This window comes from Herpailurus yagouaroundi, unplaced genomic scaffold, assembly GCF_014898765.1.
Source record: "Herpailurus yagouaroundi ecotype Mexico unplaced genomic scaffold, PumYag 214, whole genome shotgun sequence".
Lineage (NCBI taxonomy): Eukaryota > Metazoa > Chordata > Mammalia > Carnivora > Felidae > Herpailurus > Herpailurus yagouaroundi.
In genome coordinates this window covers 2,191,391-2,215,458 of record NW_024412445.1, presented here as the reverse complement: position 1 = coordinate 2,215,458, position 24,068 = coordinate 2,191,391, and the positions used below count along the sequence as shown (strand labels likewise).

General features: G+C 56.3%; 1 protein-coding gene across 4 annotated transcripts in view; it reads left to right on the top strand.

Annotated features, from left to right (window-relative positions):
* The window catches only part of TNS3 (tensin 3), a 210,592-nt gene that overhangs the window by 104,140 nt on the left and 82,384 nt on the right, over window positions 1-24,068 (top strand). For all 4 annotated transcript variants that reach the window (XM_040455025.1, XM_040455026.1, XM_040455028.1 and 1 more), the window contains 6 exons: window positions 6,320-6,432; window positions 6,723-6,783; window positions 7,543-7,618; window positions 19,216-19,345; window positions 19,627-19,692; window positions 21,078-21,182. In XM_040455025.1, the coding sequence (XP_040310959.1) occupies window positions 6,320-6,432; window positions 6,723-6,783; window positions 7,543-7,618; window positions 19,216-19,345; window positions 19,627-19,692; window positions 21,078-21,182 (551 nt within the window). The remainder of the gene's footprint in view (window positions 1-6,319; window positions 6,433-6,722; window positions 6,784-7,542; window positions 7,619-19,215; window positions 19,346-19,626; window positions 19,693-21,077; window positions 21,183-24,068) is intronic.

Here is a 24,068-nt window from a genome sequence, read left to right as displayed (position 1 = left end):
TCCTCCTCTCCCGCCTTTTGCCCATCCAGTAACCCCTGCCTCTGGCAACCACCAATGTGTTCTCTGTGTGTGTGAGCTTTGGAGCTTGTTTTATTTGTTCATTTGTTTTGTTTTCTGGTTTGACATGTAAGTGAAGTCATAGGATATTTGGTTTTCTCTGTTGGAGATTTTACTTTACAATGTAGTCTCCATCCAAGTTGTTGCAGATGTTAAGATTTCTTTCTTGTTTTTAGAGCTGATTAACATCCTGTGGTATATCTATGCCACACCTTTATTCATCTGTCCTTTGATAGACACTTGGGCTGTTTCCACGTCTTGGCTACCGTCAGTTACCATCAGTAATGCTGCAGTAACCACGGGTGCAGATGACCTTTTCTTTCTTTCTTTCTTTCTTTCTTTCTTTCTTTCTTTCTTTCTTTCTTTTTTAAATTTTTTTGATGTCTATTTACGTTTGAGAGGGAGAGACATACAGAGTGAGAGCAGGGGAGGGGCAGAGAGAGAGGGAGACACAGAATCCAAAACAGGCTCCAGGCTCTGAGCTGTCAGCACAGAGCCCGACGCGGGGCTCAAACTCAGGAACCCTGAGATCATGACCTGAGCTGAAGTCGGATGCTCAATTGACTGAGCCATCCAGGTGCCCCCAGATGATCTTTTCAAGTAGGTGTTTTTGTTTTCATCGGCAAAATACCCATACGTGGAGTTACCAGACCATATGGTAGTTCTATTTTTAACTTTTTGAGGAACCTCCACACGATTTTCCACAGTGACTGCACCAGTTTGCATTCCCAGCAACAGCCCAAGGGCGTTCCTTTTTCTCCGCATCCTTGCCAACACCTGTAGTTTCCGGTGCTGTTATTTTTGCTGTTCTGACAGGTGTCACGTGGTATCTCATGGTGGTTTTGATTTGCATTTCCCTGATGATCAGTGATTTGAGCATCTTTCCATGTGTCTGTGGGCCGTGTGGATGTCTTCTTTGGAGAACTGTCTGTTCATGTCTTCTGCCCATTTTCAATTGGATTATTGTTTTTTTGTTTGTTTTTGTTTTTTTGCTGTGGAGCTGTATCTCTTCTGCATGTATTTTCGATACCAACCCCTTATTAACCACATTGTGTAAGTATCTTCTCCCATTCCGTGGGCCGCCTTGTCCTTTTGATGATGGACTCTTTCGCTGTGTGGAAGTTGTTTTAGTTTGATGCGATCCCACGTGTTTATTTTTGCTTTGGTTCCAATTAAAAACGTCATCACCAAGACCGGTGTCTTCTTCTAGGATTTTTATGGTTTCAGGTCTTATGTTCAAGTCTTCAATCCATTTTGAGTTTAGTTTGTGCACGGGGTAAGACAGTGGCCCCGTTTTCTCAACACTGTTGACTGAGGAGACCGCTTTCTTCCATTGTATATTCTTGGCTCCTTTGTCATAAACGAATTGACCGGACGTGCGTGGGCTTATTTCTGGGCTCTCTCTTCTGTTCCATTGACCTGTTTTGATGCCAGTGCCGTACTGTCTTGTTTACTACAGTTTTGTAACTTAGTTTGAAATCGGGAAGTGTTATACCTCTGGCTTTGTTATTTTTTCTCAAGACTGCTTTGGCTGTCTAGGCTCCTTTGTGGTTCCATGTGAACTTTAAGGTGCTTTTTTGTTTGTTTGCTTTTTGCTATTTCTGTGATGAAAAATGCCATTGGAATTTTGATAGGGTTTGCATTGAATCTGTCACTTGCTTTTGGTAGGATGGACATTTTAACGATATTGTTCTTCCCAATCCATCAGCATGGAACGTTTTTCTGTTTGTGTCATCTTTAGTTTTTTCCACCAGCGTCTTACGGTTTTTAGCATACTGGTCTTCCACTGCTTTGGTTAAGTTTATTTCTAGCTGTTTCATTCGTTTTGATGCAGTTGTGAATGGGTTCTTTCTTTTTTTTTTATTAAAAAAAATTTTTTTTAAGTTTATTTATCACAGAGAAGACAGCATGAGTGGAAGAGGGGCAGAGAGAGAGGCAGACAGAGAATCCCAAGCAGGCTCTGTGCTGCTAGCACAAAGCCTGACGCGGGGCTTGAACTCACAAAACCGCGAAATCATGCCCTGAGCTGAAACCAAGAGTCAGATGGACGCTTAACTGAGCCACCCAGTCGCCCCTGGGCTGTTTCTTAATTTCTCTTTCTGGTAGTACATTCTTAGCTATCTAGAAATGCAACCTATTGATGTATGTTAATTTTGTATGCTTCAACTTTACAAAATTAAAAAAAAATTTTTTTTACTGTTTGTTTTCGAGAGAGAGAGAGAGAGAGAGAGAGAGAGCATGAGCAGGGGAGGGGCAGAGAGAGAGGGAGACATAGAATCTGAAGCAGATTCCAGGCTCAATCTGCCAGCACAGAGCCCAATGTGGGGCTTGAACTCACAAATCGTGAGATCATGACCTGAGCCGAAGTCAGATGCTTAACCGACTGAGCCCCCCAGGCGCCCCAACAACTTTACCAAATTCATTTATTAGTCATAACAATTTTTGAAGGGAGGATTAGGGTTTTCTATGTATAATATCATGTCACCCACAAACCATGACAGTTTTAAATCTTTCTGATTTGGATGCCTCTCATTTCTTTTTCTTGTCTGATTGCTGTGGCTAGGACTTCAACACTATGTTGAATAAAAGTAGCAAGGGTGGGCATCCCTGTCTTGTTCCTGGTCTTGGAGAAAAAGCTGTCAGCTTCTCAACATTGGGTACGACGTTTGCTGCGGGCTTGTCATGCATGGCCTTCGTTATATGGAGGCGTGCTCCTTGTATACCCACTTTGTTGAGACTTTTTATCATAAACCAATGTTGTATTTTGTCCAGTGTTTTTCCTGCATCTGTTGACACCATCATATGGTTTGTATTTCTATCCATTCAAAATGCTCAGCACCCACCAAGGAAGAATGTTTGCCTTATTTTCTTCTTTTTGCTCTTAGGATTTACTGTAGCTTTTTTTTTTTTTTTTAAACATTTATTCATTTTCAAGAGACAGAAACAGAGCACGAGCAGGGGAGGGACAAAGAGAGAGGGAGGCACAGAATCCGAAGCAGGCTCCAGGCTCTGAGCTATCAGCACAGAGCCTGATGCGGGGCTCGAACTCACGGACCGTGAGATGATGGCCTGAGCCAAAGTCAGACGCTTAACCGGCTGAACCACGCAGGCGCCCTTTTACTGTAGCTTTTTAATAGCAGTGCAAGAGTGTGGAAAATGGAGGAAAGCCGTCTCACTTTCGCAAACCCACGCCTGCTACGTGTACTTCCTGTCGGCGTGCGCTGAAAGCTGTAGTGTTGACGTTGCGTAATGGTCGTGTGGGCTCCATTCTGCATTCCCAGGTGAATCTTCCTGCACCCACAGGCTAGAGGGATGTTCTCTACCCAGCTCCCGCCTTGGGAGATGTTCTCAAGTGGGTAGGTGACTGAGTGCGTGCATACAGTACACCTGGAAGCACTTTGAGGCCCGAAGAGCCCAGGACGGACACATCTGTGTGACAGAGGCTCTGACGACCCCCTCCCTGTGGTCCCGGCCACCCCGAGGGGGGACGTCGTGGCCTATGTCAGGACTGCATTTGAGAAACCGTTTCAAAATGGGTCTCGTGGCGAGTGACTTAATTAGTTTGCCGGGAGTTTGTGGGTTGGGGCCTCAACAGCAAGCCGCCTCCAAGCTTTCGCTTAATTAATACTTGGTGATGAGCTCCAAGGCGGGACCCTGTTTGACGGGGGTCCATTCTCTGACACTCTGTTCCTTACTCTTATTTTTTTTATGTTTATTTATTTATTTATTTTGAGAGAGTGAGACAGAGAGACAGAGAGAGGGTGAGCAGGGGAGGAGCAGAAAGAGAGAGAGAGGGAGAGAGAGAATCCCAAGCAGGCTCCACATTGTCAGTACAGAGCCTGACACAGGGCTCGAACTCACGAACCGTGAGATCATGAGCTGAGCCGACTGAGCCACCCCGGGCGCCCCCGTTCCTTACTCTCAAAAGCCACAGAGCAGCCGGCTTCCGGCTGATGCTGAGGAGCCCCTTGCTGAAGCCCCAGGGTTGCTGGTGAACGTGGCGTTCTTTTTGCTCTGATAAATAATTTAAAACACCATTTCTGCAGTCTTAGCTTGTCATCAACGCTGTGCATGTGACGAGTGAACAATGAGGGTTTCTGTGCCCCTTCTCCTCTGCACTCTTCCTGGGAGGGGGTCAAGACAGCGGCACACGTGTCCAGACTCCATCAGGGAGGGACGACGGGGCCAGCGGACCTTCCCAGGGGCGTGGGGCAGGAGGGGTCCCGAGGAGGCCCCTGGTGGGGTCCTTCCTGTGTCCGACCCTGCATGGTGAAGGGGCCAGAGCCCCGATGTCTGGCCTGCAGTCTGGTGAAGGGACCAGAGCCCCGATGTCTGGCCTGCAGAAACTTAAGATTCGTAGGTGTGTCTGGGAGCCAGACATACCCCAGTATGGCTTCATTTGGCTTTGACGTTTCTGTAGTCTTGACACAACGCCTGTGTGTCTGAAAGAGCATTTGTATGGGAGGCCGGCGGGTGCAAAGGGACCGGGTGCCCATCCTCTCTCCTCGGGGAGCGTGCCCGCTGCGGCCATCAGGTGTCCCCTGCTCGGAGCCAGGGTGGCCCCCCCCCATGCCCTCCTGTGGCTTACCCAAGTGCAGATCATGTGTTTGAGATTCAAGGGAACCCCAGCCGTAAATTCCCTCTTTGGCAGCTGGTTAAGCAGCGTGGCGAATGTCGGCAGATCTCAAGCTGCTTTGGCACATGAGTGACGCGTGTGTGTCTCCCGCCCGTACACGTGCCGTGTCTGCACCTTCTGCACAGAGATGATGCGGGAAAACGACCTCCCAGGGAGTTTCTTCCCTTGAAAGCAGGAGGAGGTGGTGGGAGACGGTGGAGCTGTTTGGAACGGGGTTTGCAAGCTGTGCGCTTTGAGAGTCGGGCAGGCGGCTGGGGCCTTTGCGCTCCTTCCTGCCTTCGCCGCGGGTGAATACCACGGCTGGGACCAGTCCTGCCCACGGTCTGCTGGAGGAACTGATCAGGAAGCCCTTTCATTTTCTTTTGTGTCTCCTGTCCACTCGTGGACTGATTTTCTGGTCTTTGGTGCCGACAGGGGCTTCCGGGTGGCTGCGTACAGACGTAGACCTGTGGAACGTGGCCTGGCTACCTGTCCCCCGTGTGCAGCCTCCGCTGGCTCGGCCGCCGACCCCGGCCACAGCTACCGAGCAGGCTTGCAGTGCACGTGGTTGTCGTCCCGGGGCATTCGCGCTTGTGCTGACACTTTGGGGGACAACGGGACAAGGCCACCCCAAAGAGAACTTCATAGAGATTCGACACGTGTTGTACCGTACAAGGTTTTCTTACCCCTCCCTGCGTGCACGCTGGAGTAAATCAAAGCGTAGAGAGGGGGTCTGAGTGATGTGTGCGCCCAGCACCCGTGAGGAGCCCCTGGGGCCAGCACTGTGCGTGGTCCGGCCAGCACGCAGGCGCACGGTAGTGGGCACACGCGGGGCCACCGGCCCAGCTGCACATTTGGGATCTGCTGCCAGTCAGCCGCCTGCGGCCCTGGAGACCGGAAGGGGCGACCGGCCATCTCTGGCTGCCGTCCTGACCTGCCTGGGTCAGGGTCTCGGGCTGGGGCTGGGCGCACAGAGCCGAGGGTCCCATGCTGAGCTGGGGCTCGCCTTCGAAAAGCAGGAGCCACAGACTTGTGATTGTTACAGTTGGGGGGAGGGACACGGGTGCAGGCTCCACTCTGTCCAGATACTTTACACGAGTGACATTTGCCACATGTGCTTGTCTTAGGAGTGGAGTGATGTGGGGGGGTGGGGGTGGATGGGATTCCTTGTTCCTTAATGGCATTTGTGGTCACAGACATGCTTATTGTACACCCCCCGCTAAACCTTCATGATATGAGAACCCACGCCTGCTTGGTGATGGGCGCTCTGACCCCTCTGACAGGCAGGGGGCCCGTCCAGGGTCTTTGCGTGGGGTGGGAGGTGAGGGCAGAGGGACCCTGTTAGAAGTGTGAGGTGCTTACAGAGCCTCTCCTCCCCCAGGGTGGGGGGGACTGTAACAGCCCTGTGGCCTGGCCCCGCGTGGCTCTGGGCTGGGGGACAGACGGAGAGGCTGCCCGCAGTGTGGGGTGTCCAGGGATCCCGATGGGGCTGCGTGCCCAGGCTGTGCTCCCCAGGGTCACACCTGGATGCTGCGGCCCCCCTCGCTGTGAGCAGTGGGGGCTGGGGCCCCTCCCAGAACCCCAGGAAACGTCCGGCTTGGGGTTAGGCCCCCGCTGCAGGGGCCCTAAGCCGCCGTCGCTTTGCAGGTACGTTCAGTTCCTCAGCGGGCTCCTGTCGGGGACGGTGAAAATGAACACCTCGCCACTGTTCCTGCATTTTGTCATCCTGCACGGCACTCCCAACTTTGACACTGGCGGAGGTGAGTGTCCGCTCCCAGCGGGGTCTCGAGGTCTGCTGGCCCGTCCCAGACCCTGCACTTGACAGGCCCCCCTTTCTCCCACGGAGAGGCTCACATGGGATCTGGGCCCCGGGCGTCCTGGTCACCGGCCGGAGAAAGCCAGTGGGGGGGGGGGGCTCCTCTCCCCAGGGACCCCGGTGACCTTATACCAGTGCTGCTTCTGAAGCTCGGGCACAGCCCGGGGCCACCTTGTCTCTCTTTTGCTGTTGGCCACACTCCTGTGTCTATAGATGATTCCGCCTCTCTTCCAGCGTGCCGGCCCTTTCTGAAGCTCTACCAGGCCATGCAGCCCGTGTACACATCGGGGATATAGTAAGTGTGCCGCCTTCACAGGAGATGGGCATTGCCGAGCCGCCTGTCCTGCGGGAAGGGGTGGGGGCGTCCAGCCGGGAGTGCCTGGCCACCAGTCAAGGCAGGTGCACGGTTGGCTCCAGAGAGCGGTGTGGACGCGGGGCCTGGAGGGTGGCAGGCCCCAAACTGGATGGAAGTAGCCATATCAGAGTCCCGTGCTTTTCTCTCCCCCATGCGTTTTATTTTTTAAATTAAATTTAATTTAATTTTCTTATTGCTTATTTTTGAGAGGGAGAGAGTGCAAGTAGGGGAGGGGCAGAGAGGGAGGGAGACAGAGCGAGAGCAGGGGAGGGACAGAGAGGGAGACACAGAACCCGAAGCCGGCTCCAGGCTCTGAGCTGTCTGCACCGAGCTGGACGCGGGGCTCGAACCCACAAACTGTGAGATCATGACCTGAGCCGAAGTCCGACGCTTAACCAGCTGAGACCCCCCTCCACCAGGCGCCCCTAGATGTTTTATGAGCGTTAGTATAAAGGGCGTCAGGTAAGATGTGGCCTCATGGTGCTGCCACCGCTCAGAACGAGCTGCCGTCCTGTGTCTGGACTGACCGTGGACCCACACGTGGGTGGCAGCTTGGCCGTGATGCACTCGACTTGGATCCCAGAGCCTGGCGGGATGTTTCGCGTCATCTCTGAGTTTGCGTTACAAAGTCGCTTTTCTCACACAGCATTTCTGTTAAGTCCTGAGGTTGCATTAAGCTCTACCTTGTTTATCCCCAAGCAACATCGGCCCAGGAAACCAAGGCAGGGTCCACATCGCCATCGAGCCGGCCCAGCTGCTGAAGGGGGACATCATGGTGAGTGCACGCGGTGTGTCCCCCTCCTGGTCAGCGCCTCAAGGAGTGAAGGGTGGCTTTTACTTTGGGGCAGCTGGCTTGTTGTCTGAGTGAAGCTGTTTTACTTGGTTTAAAATTGTTGTAATGTTTATTTACTTTTGAGAGAGACAGAGCGTGCGTGGGTAGGGGCAGAGAGAGAGAGGGAGACACGGAATCTGAAGCAGGCTCCAGGCTCTGAGCTGTCAGCACCGAGCCCGATGCGGGGCTCAAACTCACGAACCATGAGATCGTGACTTGAGCTGAAGTTGGATGCTTAACCGACTGAGCCCCCCAGCCTTCCCAACCTTTCTTTTTCTCCCACCCAAAAAGTAGCTGCTATCAATCCAATGTTTCTCCTTTTTGTAAAATTGCATTTCCAAGTAATGAGAAAGACAGAGTATGAGCAGGGGAGGGGCAGAGAGAGAGGGAGACACAGCATCCGAAGCAGGCTCCAGGCTCTGAGCTGTCAGCGTGGAGCCCAATGCGGGGCTCGAACCCATGAACCACAAGATCATGACCTGAGCTGAAATCAGGAGTTGGACAATTAACTGACTGAGCCGCCCAGGCACCCCTAGAGCTATTTTAGTAGAAGGGACAGAGCGAATGGTGAGAACCGCTTAGCAGTATGTTCTCCGAAATGCGAGTCCTGGCTCGGCCACTGCCCTTCCAAGGGTCCCTGGTCCTGGCTGTGATGTGCGATCTCAGGCGTCCTCAGAGGCCCCCGTGTGCAGTCCAGCTAGCGAATCACAGCTTGGCTGATGTCCTAACCAGCGGTTCCTCTGGATGAGTTTGATTCCTGTATGTACTGGTTCTGGGATGAGATTAGCTGCTACATTTTTGCCTTTTCTCTGTCTTGAATGTAGAAAGAATCTTCCGTCTAATGAATTTTAGAGAAATTTCCCTTGAAACCTTGAGGCAGTATGGCTTCCCACGCACACTGAATTGATTTGCTTGAGTGTCTCCAGGGCCTGGGAGCACCTGTGACCAGATTGGAAATGGCTCATTCCAAGTTTTTGAGGATTCTTATCAATTTCCCTTAAACCTTTGGATTTTTTTTTCAGTTTTTATTTATCTTAGAGAAAGAGAGAGCGAGCAAGCATGCATACGTGTGTGCAAGCGGGGGAGAGACAGGGAGAGAGAGAAGAGAGAGAATTTTAAGCAGGCTCCATTCAGCACAGAGCCTGATGTGGGTTTCAATCCCATGACCCTGGATCATGACCTAAGCCGAAATCAGGAGTCACATGCTCAAGTGACTAAGCCACCCAGGCACCCCTAAAAGGTCTTAAAACCCTTTCTCAGTGGTTGACCCATCCTGAATTTTCATGCAAGTCAGGTCAGGGGGGTCACAAACGTAGGTGCCTTGGGCACCGATGTTACATTGCTGTGTCCCTGCGAGAGTTCTCCTCAGGTGCACGTCACAGCTTGTCCCCTGTCCCTGGGGACCTCGCTGTGAAAGAGGCTGGTGTCCTCATTCCATAGGCCACAGAACTGAGGTGTCGGGTGGGCCACTGTGTTGCACCGTCCCCGGGGAGGAAAGGCTTCTCTTCTAGAGTGTTCTGAGACTTTTCCCTCTGGTGGGGAGACCGAGGGGGAGAGGGGAGGGTGTGTCTTCCAGGACCTCCTCGATTGTTGGCCATCGGGCAGAGCAGGGAGGAAGCACCTGCTATGTTCTGGACCCCACCCCCTCCCAGGGCTGCACATGGCTGTGGCTTCTGTCTGCCCGCTCCGTGCACCGGTCTGGTGTTCCAGCTTTAAAAAAGAGGCCGGGGATGAGGAGGCCAGGAGAGGCTAGCGGGGACGCTGTTAAGGACGTGCACCCAGATCCCTAAGTCACTACTCCTGGGCAAGGCAGAGGCCTCTGGAGGCCCTGTCCCTGGGATGGGTGCTCCCTGTGGTCAGCAGCTAAGTCCCCTTGTGGGGACCCGAGGGAGGTGGCCGAAGCCCTGAGGTGCGGAAGATGACTCTCAAACGCGGGGGGCCTCCCTCCCACCTGATTGTGGGCTGGTGGCTGCGGGGTCTTTGTGAGGCGGTGGTGGAGGCCTGGCCGGCGGCCTGGGTCCCTCATCCCCGCCTCCTCCCTCCTTTCCTTCTCTTCTCCTCCCCCCTTCCACACCCTTCCCCGTCCCCTCCCTCCTTCCTTCCTTCCTTACCAGGAATTTATTTACGCAACTGTCCTGTTTTGAATGTTTTGAGCTTTCTGGGTCTCTGTGTGGCACAGGAAGGAAGGGAGTGACAGGGTGACATCTTCGTCCTGGAGGAGGCTGGTGGGGACGTGGACCTTCTGTGGGAGACGGATCCCAGGACGGGCCACGGTGGGTGAGGCGGGCGGGCGGGTGGTCTGACTCGGGTGCAGGCACGTGGCAAGGGCACGGGGTCCCCAGGCCTCGAGGCGCCAGAGGCTTGCTGGGTGTGTCCCGATGTCTGGGTGACAGTCAGTTGCTGCCAGATTGTGTGGGCTTGGAGGCTTGTAGTTTTCTTGCGGGAAAGCTGGTGTTCCCGAAGCTCTTCTCAGCCACCCGAGAACATGCCGCTCACCCTGGAGGGTCACCCTTGTCAGCGCAAGTGTGAGCAGCAGGGAGGACAGAGGGGTCAGGACCCTGCCTCCGTGGGAAGCGGGGCCGCACCGAACGGCCGCACGTGGGTACTGGCCGCGTCCCCAGGACTGGCTTTGGGCCCCGTGTCTGGGCTCCCACCAGCGCTTCGGCCTGCAGGGTCCGGGTGGCCTCGGAGGCCCGCCTCCATGAGCTCGAAGGCCCCTTCTGCTAAGTGAGGACCTCCACGGGGTGAGGGGGTCAGGTGAGTTAGGATGGCTGGCTCCACGGCCTTCACCCCAGAAACCCTGCAGGCCCCGGCCACGTGCCTGTGTCTGTCCCACCCCTGGAGGCCCAAGGTAACCTCAGGAGCGGGTCAGCTGGAATGCGGCTGAGAGGTAGCGTGGGAGGCTGTGGGAGGGGTCCGGTCTGGCACTTGGGGTCCGGGAGGCAGGTCGGGAGGGGAGCCGGCGGGGGCGGGAGGCCCGGCCGATGCACGGGTGCCTAGAGCTGGCGGGTCACACGGCGAGCTTGCCCACGTGACGTCCCTCCGGCTGGAAGCCATCCTGTGTGTTGGGCACACTTCTACCTGTGCTGCATTCACATGAAGGGTGCCTCTGGGTGCCTACGGCTGCGTGACAGGTGCCTGTCACCGCGTGCACTGGCCCACGTGGTTCTCAGGTGTACTCGTGATCTGATCCAGTGGCTGCAGGGGGCTCTCTCTGGCGTCTGGCTCTTCCTTGGGCCTCCTTTGTTATGGCGGGAAGTCCAAAAAAGCGATCAGGGGGCACTTCTGTGGCTATTTCGTTCCCAGCTCGCACTTGTGAGCTGCTGGGGCAGAGCAGAGGTGTTCGGAGGCGCAGATGTGGGCGCGGGGGCCCCCGGGTCCCCGGGTGGCTGAGGCCAGACTGGGCTGGCAGCTGGGCCGTCAGGAGGGGGCTGTGCGGCTGATGCTCACGGTCCTTGGGGATCTGTGAAGCGAGACCTACCACGGTGTCACGAAGGGGGGGAGCACAGACAGGTGTGGGTCGAGTGGCGGGTCCACAAGAAGACACGTGGCAGCAAGAACCCTGTGCTGGGGACTCGAGGGGGCCGGATGTGGGTGGGGAGTGGGGCCAACCCCAGGAGCACAGGGGAAGGGGCCTGTCTGGACCCCCATTTGTCCCACCCCACTTCACCTCGAGGCCTGGAGCTCCCGCCGAGAAGGGGGCCTCGGGGAGGGGACAGGGCTGTGCTGGGGTCTCCTGCCTGCCCGGCCTTCTGGATCTCTCTGGGTCCCCTCCCACCCAGCCCCCTGGCCTCTGGCCAAGACCTGGAGACCCTCCCCGTCTAGTTGTCTCTGCACGTTCCTCGGTCCCGGCCAGAGGTTTCTCTTCCCTCGGCTCCTGGCCTGAAGCCCCCTCTGCTCCTGACCATCCATCAAACTCCCCCCCCCCACCCCCGTCTTGATCGCACCTTGTCTTCCCCGCCTCTCCCTGCAGGTCCACGCTGCCCCTCGCTCCCTTCTGCAACGTGCTGGGCCCCCAGGTCCACCCCCCCTGGCCCGTGTCCACCAGCCTCCAGCGCCCATCGTGCTGGTTTCTGGGAGCCTGCCCACATGTCCCCTGGATGCCGAGTGTGAACTTGCCCCGCATCTCACCCAGTCCTGAGCTGCCCGTGCACCCCTGAGCCCACAGCCACTGTGCGTCCCCAGAGCCGTGCTCCACGTCCTGTGACCCTGTCCACATGCGGCGTTGCTCTGCGACAGCTGAGCACCCTCCGGCGGGGAGGGCGGGGGGCTCCGAGGGGTTTCCTGCCCCCTCGATCATTTGTCCCCTGAGAGGCTTCATTCTGCTGGTGACCAGACGCCCCTTTCCTCGGGTCTTATCCATCAGAGGTGAGGTGTCTGAGCTGCCCCCTTTAGGCCGTGATCTGTGATCTGTCACCTGAGACGCCTCTGTGTCCCATGCTGGATGGTGCGGGGCCAGGTGCTAGTCCTGTCTGTGCACAGCTGGTCATCGTGCTTGTCAAGAGTAATGGCTCAGCTTTGCTGTGAGCCAGTGAGGGTGGCTGCTGGGCCCACGCCTGAGGCTAGAGGCCAGAGCACGCTGGCCAGCCAGGTCTCCACCACAGGCTGCCTCGTGAGCCTGTGCCTGGGGCTGCCAGCCTTCAGGAGCGGGGACGGCGACTGGATGGGCCCTGGCAGCCCCAGGGGCACCCGCACTGAGGCAGAAGGGAGTGTGTGGATCAGGTGCTCTGGGGCTCTCCCGGGGTGTTTGGTCTCCTGTTGGCTCCTGTCTACGAGCTTGTGTTCCCATGAGAAGAGCCTGTGAAGGTGTCCCAGCTGCTTTCCCGGGAGATGCTTGTGCCCTGACGCGGCCTCTCCCCCACCTCTGTGCGTTCCTGCCGCAGGGTAATTTTAGGACTTCACTGTCAGTACCGTTACTTGATTGATGTTTCCTGTGTTTACGATTCAGTTCTGTGCCCTTTGCACTTGCTCTCTGCAGCGTTACCAGATACAAGGAGGGTGCAGGGGCTCCAGCTGGGAAGGGGTATTTTTCCGTCACACGGAGTGACTTTTCTCTGTGCCGTTCACAGAAGTGAGTCCTGAGACGTTCAGTTCAGGAATCTGTCTCCCAGTAACATAGGATCTGAACCTCTTGGGTTAGTTTCCCAGCTGGCCTAGTTTTCTTTTTAAGTTTTTATTTATTTATTTTTGAGAGAGAGAGACAGAGAGAGAGACAGGGAGAGAACAAACGGGAGGGCTGAGAGAGAGACCGAGAATCCCAAGCAAGTATTTAATAAACAAGTGAGTACAGGAAGGAATAATCGACGCAACTCAGAAACACGAGTGTAAGAGAGGGTCTCATTTCGTTTTCTTCTTTTTAAAATGTGTCTATTTATTTTGAGAGAGAGAGAGAGAGATTGAGAGCGTGCACACAGGTAGGGAAGAGGCAGAGAGAGGGAGAGAGAGAATCCCAAGCAGGCTCTATGTTGTCAGCACAGAGCCAGATGCGGGGCTCAAACTCCCAAACCGTGAGATCATGACCTGAATCGAAATCAAGACTCAGACACTTAACTGACTGAGCCCTCCCTGGCCGGGCCCCCCCCCCCCCCCCCCCCCCAGCTGGCTTTAACAAAGCTCCATAGACCAGGGGCGTAAACTGCACACATTTCTTCTCTCTTGGCGCTGGAGGCTGGATGTCTGAGATCCAGGCATGTCTGGGATGGTCCCTCCTGAGGCCTCTCCTGGGTGTATGGATGGCTGATTCCTCCCTGTGACCCAGTGTGGTTGTCCCTCTGTGCTGTCCTTCTCCTGATCCCCCTTTTTTTTTTTTTTTTTTTTTTTTTTTTTTTTTGATAGAGAGTGAGAGTGAGCGAGCGGGAGAGAGAGAGAGAGAGAGAGAGAGAGAGAAAGAATCTCAAGCAGATTCCACACTGTCAGTGCAGAGCCCGATGTGGGGCTTGATCTCACAAACAGTGAGATCATGACCTGAGCTGAAACCAAGAGTTGGTCGCTCAACCAACAGAGCCCCCCAGGCGCCCCAGATCTCCTCTTCTTACGAGACACCAGGCAGTGGACCAGGGCCCGTCCTGGTGACCTTGTTGACCGTAATCTCCTCTTGAAGAATCCTGTCTCCAAACACAGGCCTGTTCTGAGGTCCTGGGGGTTAGGCCTCGACATGTGAATTTGTGGGGGGGGCAGACACAACCCAGCCCATGACACCTGTGTTCTTTCGCAGCCCTATCCCAGCGAGATTAGCAGTGAAATCAAGAACCGCTGGTGACGATGGGTCACCTCAGTTGTTTGCGGCAGCGCACGTAGCCCGGAGGACAGGAAAGGCAGTCACAGGCAGACCGCACTTCCGCGAGTTACATCCCCGTTTTGAGTGCAACGAGCAGGCGGATGACTTGTTCAATGGAGGGACACGTGAGGGTCCGGCGGGGGGAGAGCATCCCGGGGGTGTCACGGGAGAGGTGCCGGCTGGCCTGGAGGTCGTCATCTGTGGGTGCACGTTGTGCGGTAGCTTGGAGCCCCAGGCCTTCTGGTTCCACCCGAAATCGACCTCGGGGATCATCGCGGGAGAAAGATGCTACAGAAACTTCCCTGAGGTTGGTGGAGCGTCTCCAGGGCGGTGCGAGCCACCCCTGCTCCTGCCCCTTGCTGTGGGAGCCTGGAGAAGCCCCAGGTCGCCTGCCTGGGGGGATTGAGTTACAGGGCTTCCCTCACAAAGGCATTTTCATTTCCACTCAAGAACTGGGTGACAGCCGTGACTCAGACAGTGTGCTGAGGAGCAGGGAGGGCGCTTACGGGTTCACCACCAACACCTGTAGCGGGTTTGGCTCTCGGTCTGGTGTTCGCTGAGCCCACCTCCCTGCCCTCGAAGGTGGGAGGAGTTCCCAGGGCTGGCTCACTGTCCTCGGTCATCATCTTCCCGAAGGCATCTCGCCCTCTGGGTTTTCCCCTCCTTGATCTGGTAAGTGTGCCTGGATAGATTTGCCCCTTTCCTCACCCGAGACCCGTTAGCCAAGACATCGGGGGCTGCGTTTGTGGGAAGTCGGGCCGCATCGGCTCTGATGGGCCGGGAAAGCGCTGGGGAGGGTGCAGCTCGGCCCTGGTCCTGGTGAGGCCGAGGGAGCAGTCTGACCGCCTGAGCACCGCCGGCCCACCCCCTCGCCCTCCCTCTGCACACCTGACCCTCCCATCTTTCAGGTCCACCCCTTCCGAAGGGCAGGGCCTCAGGTCCTCGGGGAGGAGGCCAGAGCTCCGTGAGCACAGCCAGGCCGTTATGTAACCTCGCTTAGGAATTCGCGTGGGTGCGGACACAGTGGGATCCTGGCCGCGGCCCAGGGCCTTGATGGGCTTGTAAACACTTTCCTGTCCGGCGTGCCTGGTCTTGCTGTCTCCGCTTGTGCAAACCCTGTGGCCACTCACGTTGTGTCCTAGTGACTGCGGGGCTCCACAACCTTGCTCCCGTGACCCAACTTCTAAACAGAGGGGACGCCTGCTCCGGGAGCTGCTGCGGACACCCAGCACTGTCCTTTACTCCCTCCCACTGGGGGCACTTCTGTGCGTGTTCTCAGCTCCCTCTGTGGACTTTGCTCCTCCGGCAGGCAGTTCCCACACACTTCCCACTGTGCCTGCCTCTGTGTTTCCTTGTGACTTCTGTGCGCACACCTTCCTCCCTGACTGTGCAGGCCACCTCCCAGACCCAGGCTGGGGCTTGATCCTTCCCGCGGTCCTAGCTCCACGGCTGTGCTTTCGTTCGTAGGCAGCACCTGCTGACCTTTCCATGGGTGTGGACACGAATTACGGCATTTCGAAATTGCGGTTCGTGTTGGCACTGGATGATGTGGGTGTTCAGACTTACCAGGGTTAGAGATCATGGTTTTCAGTCTTTCAAGTGTGAGGTTGTAGCTTGTCCTCTGAGCCTATCTGGACGGCCATCACCGGGACCACCAGCAAAGTGAGTTGCAGTTGGGGGACTCTTTTCTGGTGGGGAGTGTCGAGGGTCCTGTTTCTTCTGCTGTTTGTACTAAGCTGGTGGGCGCTGGGATGTTTCGTGGCAGGTGGCTCCAAGTAGGAGCTGCCTCAGACAAGGGCTGGTGGCAGGCAGAGGAGGGGGACACCTGCGGGCTGGCCTCTGACCTGGGCACAGGTGCTCCCGGGGCTGCGTCCTCAAGCTTTGAGCCCTTGGTCCAAGGCGCCGTTCTCTTGTTGATGGAGAGTTTGAATTAAAAACACATCCGTGCAGCCCAAGTGTTAAGCAGGGAGGTCAGCTTACCGGCTCCTTGCCCACCAGATGGATCCATGACATGTGTGATTTGGAATTCTGTCGCGGACGGGACCACCACTGCACACACGGTGTGCGGTGAGGGGGGACCAAGGGCCAGGCGCCGACCGCTCAAGGGCACAGGTGGGTTTTACGCTGGGCGACGGTTTCCGGATCGTCTCGTCAAGACAAGGAAGGCTCCAAGCGCTCAGACCCATCCCCCGGGGCCCCCTCCCTCTAGAAGCTTGTAGCCTCTGATAGTGTCAGGCCGGTACGTGCGTTTGGGCTCACGTGTTGTATGGATGTGTCGTGAGAGCTGATCATCCTTGGGATGGAGACGGGAGGTCACTGCTTGAACAGCCGCTGTGCCGCCAGAGAAATCCACGCGCCACCTGAGCGCCTTTCTTCCCCCGACCCAAGAGTTCCTCGTGGGTTGTGACATTCGTGTCACACCCGTGTGCCCCCCTGCGGCTTTGGGGACAGGCTGTGGTGGACGGATGTCCTTCCCCCTTTTGTATGGAGTCCAGGCTGCTACGCTTTGAATTGCTTCAGACATGCGTATTCTAAAATCTGAAGGCAGGGGATGGACGTATTGTGGAAACTCACCGACCCCAGAGGGACAAAGGGGATGTTACAGGCCTCCGTCACTGTGATCGTTATGAGGTGCTGTCCTTGGTATCTTAGAGGGGGCATTTGGGGCGCTCACGTCAAGTAGCTGCCGGTGGTTCGTTCCCCCGAGTGTGAGGAGCGGGATTCTCATCTCTCGCCACCGATGCTGACACCTGTTGGCTTGGGCGGGGGATGGTTATGGGCTCTGCATCTGGTGCCCGTGCCCCGGCAGGGCTCCCAGCGGGGGTAGGCCCCGTCTCTGGGTCGGAGCTGCTCTGTGGTGGTGGCTGCCCGGACCTTGTGCAGGAAGGCTCCTGGGGTTTTCTGTGTCCTCAGGAGGCACCTGGCATCTGTTCCCAGGGCAGGCGGCCGGGCTGGGGGGGCCGGCGGGTGCCTCCCCATCTGTGGGAAGAGAGGTTCAGCGCGAAGCCTCCGGAGGTGCGCAGGGAGGCCTGGGGTGTCCGCCAGCTGGCTTGTCAGGATTCTGCGGACGGGACACCCTGTGGGAGAGCGGGACCTGGCAGTTGCCCCGTAACGGTGGATAGGTCACTCCTCCTTCCGTTCTGAGCCCTTGTCCTGGGAAAACCCAGGAGTCTTCAGACACCAGAGTCACACTTGGCCCTGGGAAGTGACGGGAGCTGGCAGCCTGGGGAGGGCGATCTGCATCCCGGACCCTGCCCCAGGCATGGTGACCTCCGCCTCCCCGCTCCCTGGCACTTGGAGGGGCTGCGATTTGTGACTGAGCCACACGGCGTGTGTGGTGCGGCTGTGCTGAGTCGTGGTGAGTGGCGCAGGGAGCCCCTGGGGTCCCCGGGGAGGTCGGGGCCCGGCCTGGGGGGTGCTGGCTGCAGGATGAGCCCTTTAATGGGCGCAGGGGCTTATCTGCCCAGCGCCTGCTGCGCCTCCTGTTCACTGGGGGTCCCGCACGCAGGCCTCGGTGCCCACGCTTGGCAAGGCCGCTCCTCACTGTGCTGTGACCGTGCGGGCTGGCGGCGGGGCACTGTCCCCCTCAGGACATTGTTTAAAGCTCTGGTTCCCCTCGGCATTTAGAAAGATTTAAGAACTGGCCTGGAGTGAGCCTGGACCCCCACCCCCCCCGCTTCTCCCTGGGTCACCCCTACTTGCCAGGTGCGGCTCCTGTCCTCCTGGAGAGATGGGGATACCAGGGGACCTGCTGCATCCTGGGGGGGCCTCCTGGGGGGTCTCCTCTGTGGTCCGGGTGGGTGGGCACCTCTGGTGAGACCACAGTCCCCGGGGTGCGTGCAGGTGAGGGCTCGCAGGAGGGGAGGAGCACATGGCGTGTTCTGGAAGGAAGTCCAGCCATCATCGGCCTTCGGTTGGGCCCCGCTGAGGAGTCTGTGACCCCAGGTGGCTGCAGGAGGAGACCCTGTGGACGAAGGTCCATTGTTGGTTGAAAGCAGATTGCCGAGTTCCCATTTCTCAGGAATTCGTGGTGGTTGGTGCAGACGCTCTGGGCCGGTCCAGACGGAGGCCAGGACAGAGGCCAGGACGGAGGCCAGGATGGAGGCCAGGTCCGAGTCGGGCTGTGTATGCACCAGGCAGCCCCGGGCATGTTTGTCAACACGAAACACTCCCCTTCGGTCTGTTCACACTTCGTGTATTTATCAGACTGTTTCCTTGTAGACACGCAGAGCGAAACAACGGCCTGGCTCTGCCCAGAGGGGCACACTTCCTGGCCAGTGGGCCCAGGCTCCTGGGGCTTTACTTTCCCTTTGTGGGGTAGTTTGCCTGGGCAGCTGCACGGCAGAGCCTTTAGCTGGGGCATTCTCCTGCATTGCCTGTCTGGACCCGGCCCACGTGGCTGCTTCTCGTTGGCCTTTGTGATGTACTGGATATTTAACACCCATCTTTGCCCTAGAAAAATCTTTTTTGTGAGCGTGGCTGCCTCTGAGAGCCCCAGCCTCCCCCCGACCCTGCCGGGCACGCACAGGAGAGGGACCGGCCACCCACACTCCAGCCTGCTTCTGGCCTTGGGCTGCTGAGCACCCTGGGAAGGAGCCCCTGCCCTGCTTGTGGGGGGGAGGGTCCTCGCCTGCAGACATCACCCCGCTGTGGCCTGGGAGACCTCCTTGCGGCCCCGGCGCTCTCTCATTCCCTTGGGTGGGGGAGGGGGGGCTTCCACATAAAGGTGTCCCCAGGGACCCAGGGCACCCGCAGCCCTGAGTTCACATCACTGCCGTGGTGATTCTGGAGGCTGCTCTCAAGTGAGCGTCCAGGATATGGGACAGCCTTGCTCGGGTTATTTAAATGCCAGGCCCTCTCTCATCTACCCCTTCCCCTCCTCCCCTCCCTCTGCCTCTCCCTTTCTCTCTCTCTCTCTCTCCTGTGCTCTCCTCTCCAAATCCTAGTGCACACATAGGCATTTAGCACATGAAGCGTGGATGGTGAGGCCCAGCTGCCTGTGACACCTAGAGAATGTGGATGAAAGTGACGTCTTCCCCACAGGGAGTTACTAGACCCTGGGGAAGTTCATCCTGATGTGACCTCTGCAACCAGAGTATCCGCATTGGCCTGATGGCCACGGGCCATGGCTGTGGTCGTCAGAACTTAGGTCCCTTGGAAGTGGTGACATTTGCAGCTGGTCCACAGGGCTTGGTGGGGGGAGGCCTACCCCGTGACCCCCTGCTGCTCAAGAATTGGCCTGTGTGTCCCCTCTTCACACCAGATCAAGTGCTACCACAAGAAGTACCGTTCGGCCACCCGCGACGTCATCTTCCGCCTGCAGTTTCACACCGGGGCTGTCCAGGGCTGCGGGCTGGTATTCGGGAAGGAGGATTTGGACACTGCCAGCCAAGGTGAGGCCCGCAGGCCGCTGGGACGCAGGTCACAGTGGGCAGTGGGTCTCTGTTTGCTCCTCTCCCTGTTCACCCCACGTCCCATGCGCTGAACCCACTTGCCACTAACTGCCAGTCTCACAGAAGACCAAGCTCTGGTCCAGAGAATGTTCTGGAAACATGAAGAACTCCTCAGCCGTGGGGCCTGCCCTGGTGGGTGTGGGCGCCATCCTGGCTGGAGTTTGTACGGGCTTTTTTGCCCCTTCATCTCTAAACTTGTCCAAACACGATTTGTTTTTCAGATGACCGTTTTCCTGATAATGGCAAGATTGAGTTAGTTTTCTCTGCCACTCCTGAGAAGATTCAAGGTAGGTGGGGTGCAGAATGCACGCGGAGGCAGGGTGCTCGCCAGCTTGGGTGGAGGGTCTGGTCCCATGGGGTCTCGGCACACTCTCCCACCTTTGTGCGTATTGGGACACTGTCATCACAATTTTTTTTTAAGTTTATTTATTTTGAGAGAGAACGTGAGTGAGGGAGGGGGAGAGAGAGAAGGAGAGAGAGAGAGAGAGAGGGAGGGAGGGAGAATCCCAAGCAGGCTCCATGCTGTCAGCGTGGAGCCAGAAGCGGGGCTCGATCTCATGAGCTGTGAGATCATGACCTGAGCTGAGATCAAGAGTCAGATGCTTAACCGACTGAGCCACCGGGCGTCCCCCAAGTTTCAAATAATAGGATAGTTTTCAGTGTGGTGAGGGGCGACTTACAGACAGCAGGGCCCAGTTGGATCAGTAAGACCCCAGACATGGGGAATCTTTTGCCTGAGGAAGAGCCCGGACCCTTGGTCCCTCAGCTTTTTGTCCCTCTTTTCTGGGAGATCGTGCTGATTGTTTACTTTTCTCCCAACAAACAGTTGAATGTGTTTAAAGATGATTAGAAGTACAGTTGAGTACAAATATTTATTTGCAAACAAATAGATTCTCCTTTTTTTCTAAAAATAGAGGAATCTGCCCCTTTATCATCAAGGGGAGTGGTTCTTTTCTTTAGCGAGATTCATACTCAAAAACAATTTATTTTTTACTGATTTATTATTTAAAATGTTTATTTAATATTGAGAGAGTGTGTGCTCTAGTTGGGAGAGGCAGAGAGAGGTAGAGACAGAATCCCAAGCAGGCTCCACACTATCAGCACAGAGCCTGATGTGGGGCTTGACCCCACAAACTGTGAGATCGTTACCTGAACCGAAGTTGGACGCTTAACTGCCTGAGCCCCCCAGGCTCCCCGAGAACGTTTTAATTCAGGCTTGAATTGCTGGAGAAGATAGTCCCCTTCCTTCTGAGATCAGTGCCCTAATTCAGTTGCTAGTTAAGTGCGAGGTGTGTGAGGTCACAACCATTGGCTTCCCCAGAATGTGGGCAGAGTGGCGCAGGGGTCTGGGAGCCTGGAGCCTGGGCATAAACGCGCCTCTCCGCCCTCTGCCTCAGGGCTGACCGCTTGGTGCCTCTCCGTCCCAGTCTGGGACATGATCTGGGTGGTCTTGGCTTGCACAGTTAGTACTCAGAGCCCACAGTGGACTGAGTGCACAGCGGACGGAGAGCCAGAGCACTCTCACCTGCGGTCAGCGCCAGGCTCCTGGGAGCAGGAACGCAGGTCTTGGCGCTGGCTTTCGGCACTCAGGCCCGGCATGCCTCCGTCTGGTCCTCCAGGCTGGCGCACGGCGGCGTGCCTGGGCTGTGGCTGACACTTCCTCCCCATGCAGGCTGTGAACACTTGTGCAATGACCACGGAGTGATCGTGGACTTCAACACAGCAGACCCCCTGATCCGCTGGGACTCGTACGAGAGCCTGAGTGCTGGCGGAGAAGGTACGTCCAGCAGCCGTCGTGAGGGCCCAGGGGAGGGGCAGCGAGGGCAGCCTGCTGGCGGTTAGATCAGAAATGTCTCTGCGGTCTGCTCGGATGCCAGAAACCCTGCCCTCTGAGTTCAGGAGAGTATGTGAGAAGCAGAGAGGTCTCTTTGGGGCGCTGGCTGCGAGCTGCTGGGAAGGTGTCAGTGTCTCTGCACTGGGCTGGCTGACTTGGACGTTGCCGGTGGGGGGGGCACTCCCTGGGATGGGCAGGGAACCCCCCCCCCCCCAACCGTGTGTCAGGTGACAGGATCGAGGCCCAGAGAGCCAGCTCAGTGTCTCCTCCTCTCCCCGTTGTGCTTCTCCACCTTGGTGTCTGTTTGGTTTCTTACTTGACGAGGTTCTTGCTGGGCCGGGCATGCGAGCTCCTGGAGCAGACCCAGCCTGTCCTACGGTGCTCTCACACATGCAGGCGGTGGCCGGAACTCAGCGACAGGCTTCTCTGCCACAGCGGGTGGGTGGTGGCGGGAGGCCGTGGGGGGCGTCCTGTTCGAAGGCCTGGTCCTGGGAGCGGTAGGAGGGCATTGCCCGTGTTGGAGGACTGCCACCCTGTCATTTCGGGGTCATGCTCCGTAAAATCTCCGTGACACTGAATTAGTGATCGCCAGCCTTTGCTCCCAGGGGCGTTTCGGGTTCTCGCGAGCCTCATGTCACTGTGTTTTCTTAAGCCCATCAGTGCTTTACTCCATCATATGTGTGGTTCTGCGTAAAGGCCTTGTTTAGTCTGTGCTGTTGATTCAGTGAACCCCCCACGCAGAAACAAAGTGTCTCTAACACACGGGTTTTCCCTGGAAGGCACGTCTCAGCTTCTCCCGCTCAGGACACTGGGCAGCCCTTCAGGGGGGAGTCATCATAAACATTAAAAGTACCAGCAAAGAGCACAGACATGCAAAAACTGTGTCCTCAAGCAGGACTGGAGGGTGCATGTTGATGGCATGAGAGCTGGGAACATGCACGTGGGGCGACTGCAAATCGTGGCCGCTCTGTGCGCCTCCATGGATGGCCACGAAAATGCCACGTGTTGATCTGGGGTTAGAAGTAAAACTTCTTGGTGAGTAGGTGAACTTGCAGATATGGAGTCAGGGTCATGGTGGTGGAATCTACTTGCTGGCCTTGATTTTTGCAGTTCCTCCCACGCCTTTCGTGTGTCCTGCGGGACTGTTCCCTCCCTCCAGGGGGGAGTGGGAGCCGCAGCTCTGCCCTGGCCGCCCACGTGTTCCTCCCTCGTCTCCACGGGAGCTGTGTGACTTCGAACAAGTCACTTGACCTCTCAGTGCCCTTTTCTGCTCCCCACGGGCAGTAATCGCACAGGCAGAGCTGCTGAGTGGACGTGGTCCCTGTGACCACCACGCACGTCCCACAGCTGGCAGGGTCCCCTGACGCTGTCGTCACTTGCCCTGGAGCTCAGGGCTTGATGAGAACCCTAACACGGGGTCGGTGGAGACTGGGGAGCCCGAGACGCCTGTGGGACGGCAGGAGTCTCCCGTCTCGCCCCGCACCGGTGGATGGCACCACGGCACAGCAGAACCGAGCGGAGCTGGGGTCTGTGATAAGGGGCTGTGGTGCTGGGACCCCAGTGACTCTGTTGTTCCACATAGAAAATGTTTCTGTTCCCGCCGTGTCACCTCTCTGCCTGTTTTGCTCGAAGATACATGACTACACCGTCACTGAGCATCACGGAATGTCACACGGAGGGGATTGCCCTAGCAGGACCTCCTGAGTCTGGAGTGTCACTCCCCAGAGGCCAGTGATGGCAGATCTCAGTGCTGCTGCCCGAGGGCTGCTGTGCCGGGTCACGGTCCCGTCTAAATATATGTATACGTGCAAATACATGTATATGTGTATACATGTAGTCGTATGTGTGTATATGTGTACATGTATATGCAGATATGTCCACGTGTGTATATATCTGCATATGTACATGATTATGTGAGTGTATATACAAATATAGTGTATATGCGTATGTGTATATGTATTTGTGTGTACATATGTGTATATGTGTGTATACATAGGTATGTGTGTATTTTCTGTATATGTGTATTTGGATATGCATGTGTCTATGTATATGTGCATGTGTGTCTGCACGTGCACATGTACATATGTGTGATATGTGTATATACCTGTGTGTATATATGTGTGTAGATATCTGTGTATGCATATGCTTACATATATGTGTGTGTACAAATACACTATATGCGTGTATATGTGTATACTCGTGTGTGTATATGTGTGTATATTTACATACATGTGTATATATATTTGTGTATAAACTTTACTATATATGGATATTTGTGTATGTGTGTATATGAATATACTACATATGCATGGATATGTGTGTATATATGTTTGTATGCATATGTATATGTGTGGGATGTGCATGTATGCTAATATACTCGTATTTGTATATGGTGAGGGTGGGTGTGTATCTGTGCATGCACCTGTCCCCACCCCCCAGCCGTCCCCATAGGATGCACCATGTGCCAGAACTGGAGTGTGTGCTGGGAATTAGGAAACTCTCAGAGAAGCTGCCACTCGGCCAGTCACTCGGTGAGACTCACAGAGGAGGGGCTCTTGAAAGCAGGGCGTGCAGGAAGGCTCGTGGAGGAGCGTGGGGTGTGCCTGAGGAAGCAGTGGCTGCTGGGGGAGGGAAAGGGGGCTTGTCCCATCAGGAAGTGTTATTCTGCAGAGACCGCTTTCTGGTGGATGACAGTCCAGGACGACCTGGCCGGAGGGCCCAGGAGGGTGACATGGGGGTGCCCTGAAAGCTGTTAGGGCTGCAGCAGATGGCTGAAGGGGTTCAGATTCCTCGGCCCCTTCCCAGTGAGGTGTGGTCCTCTTCCCCTTC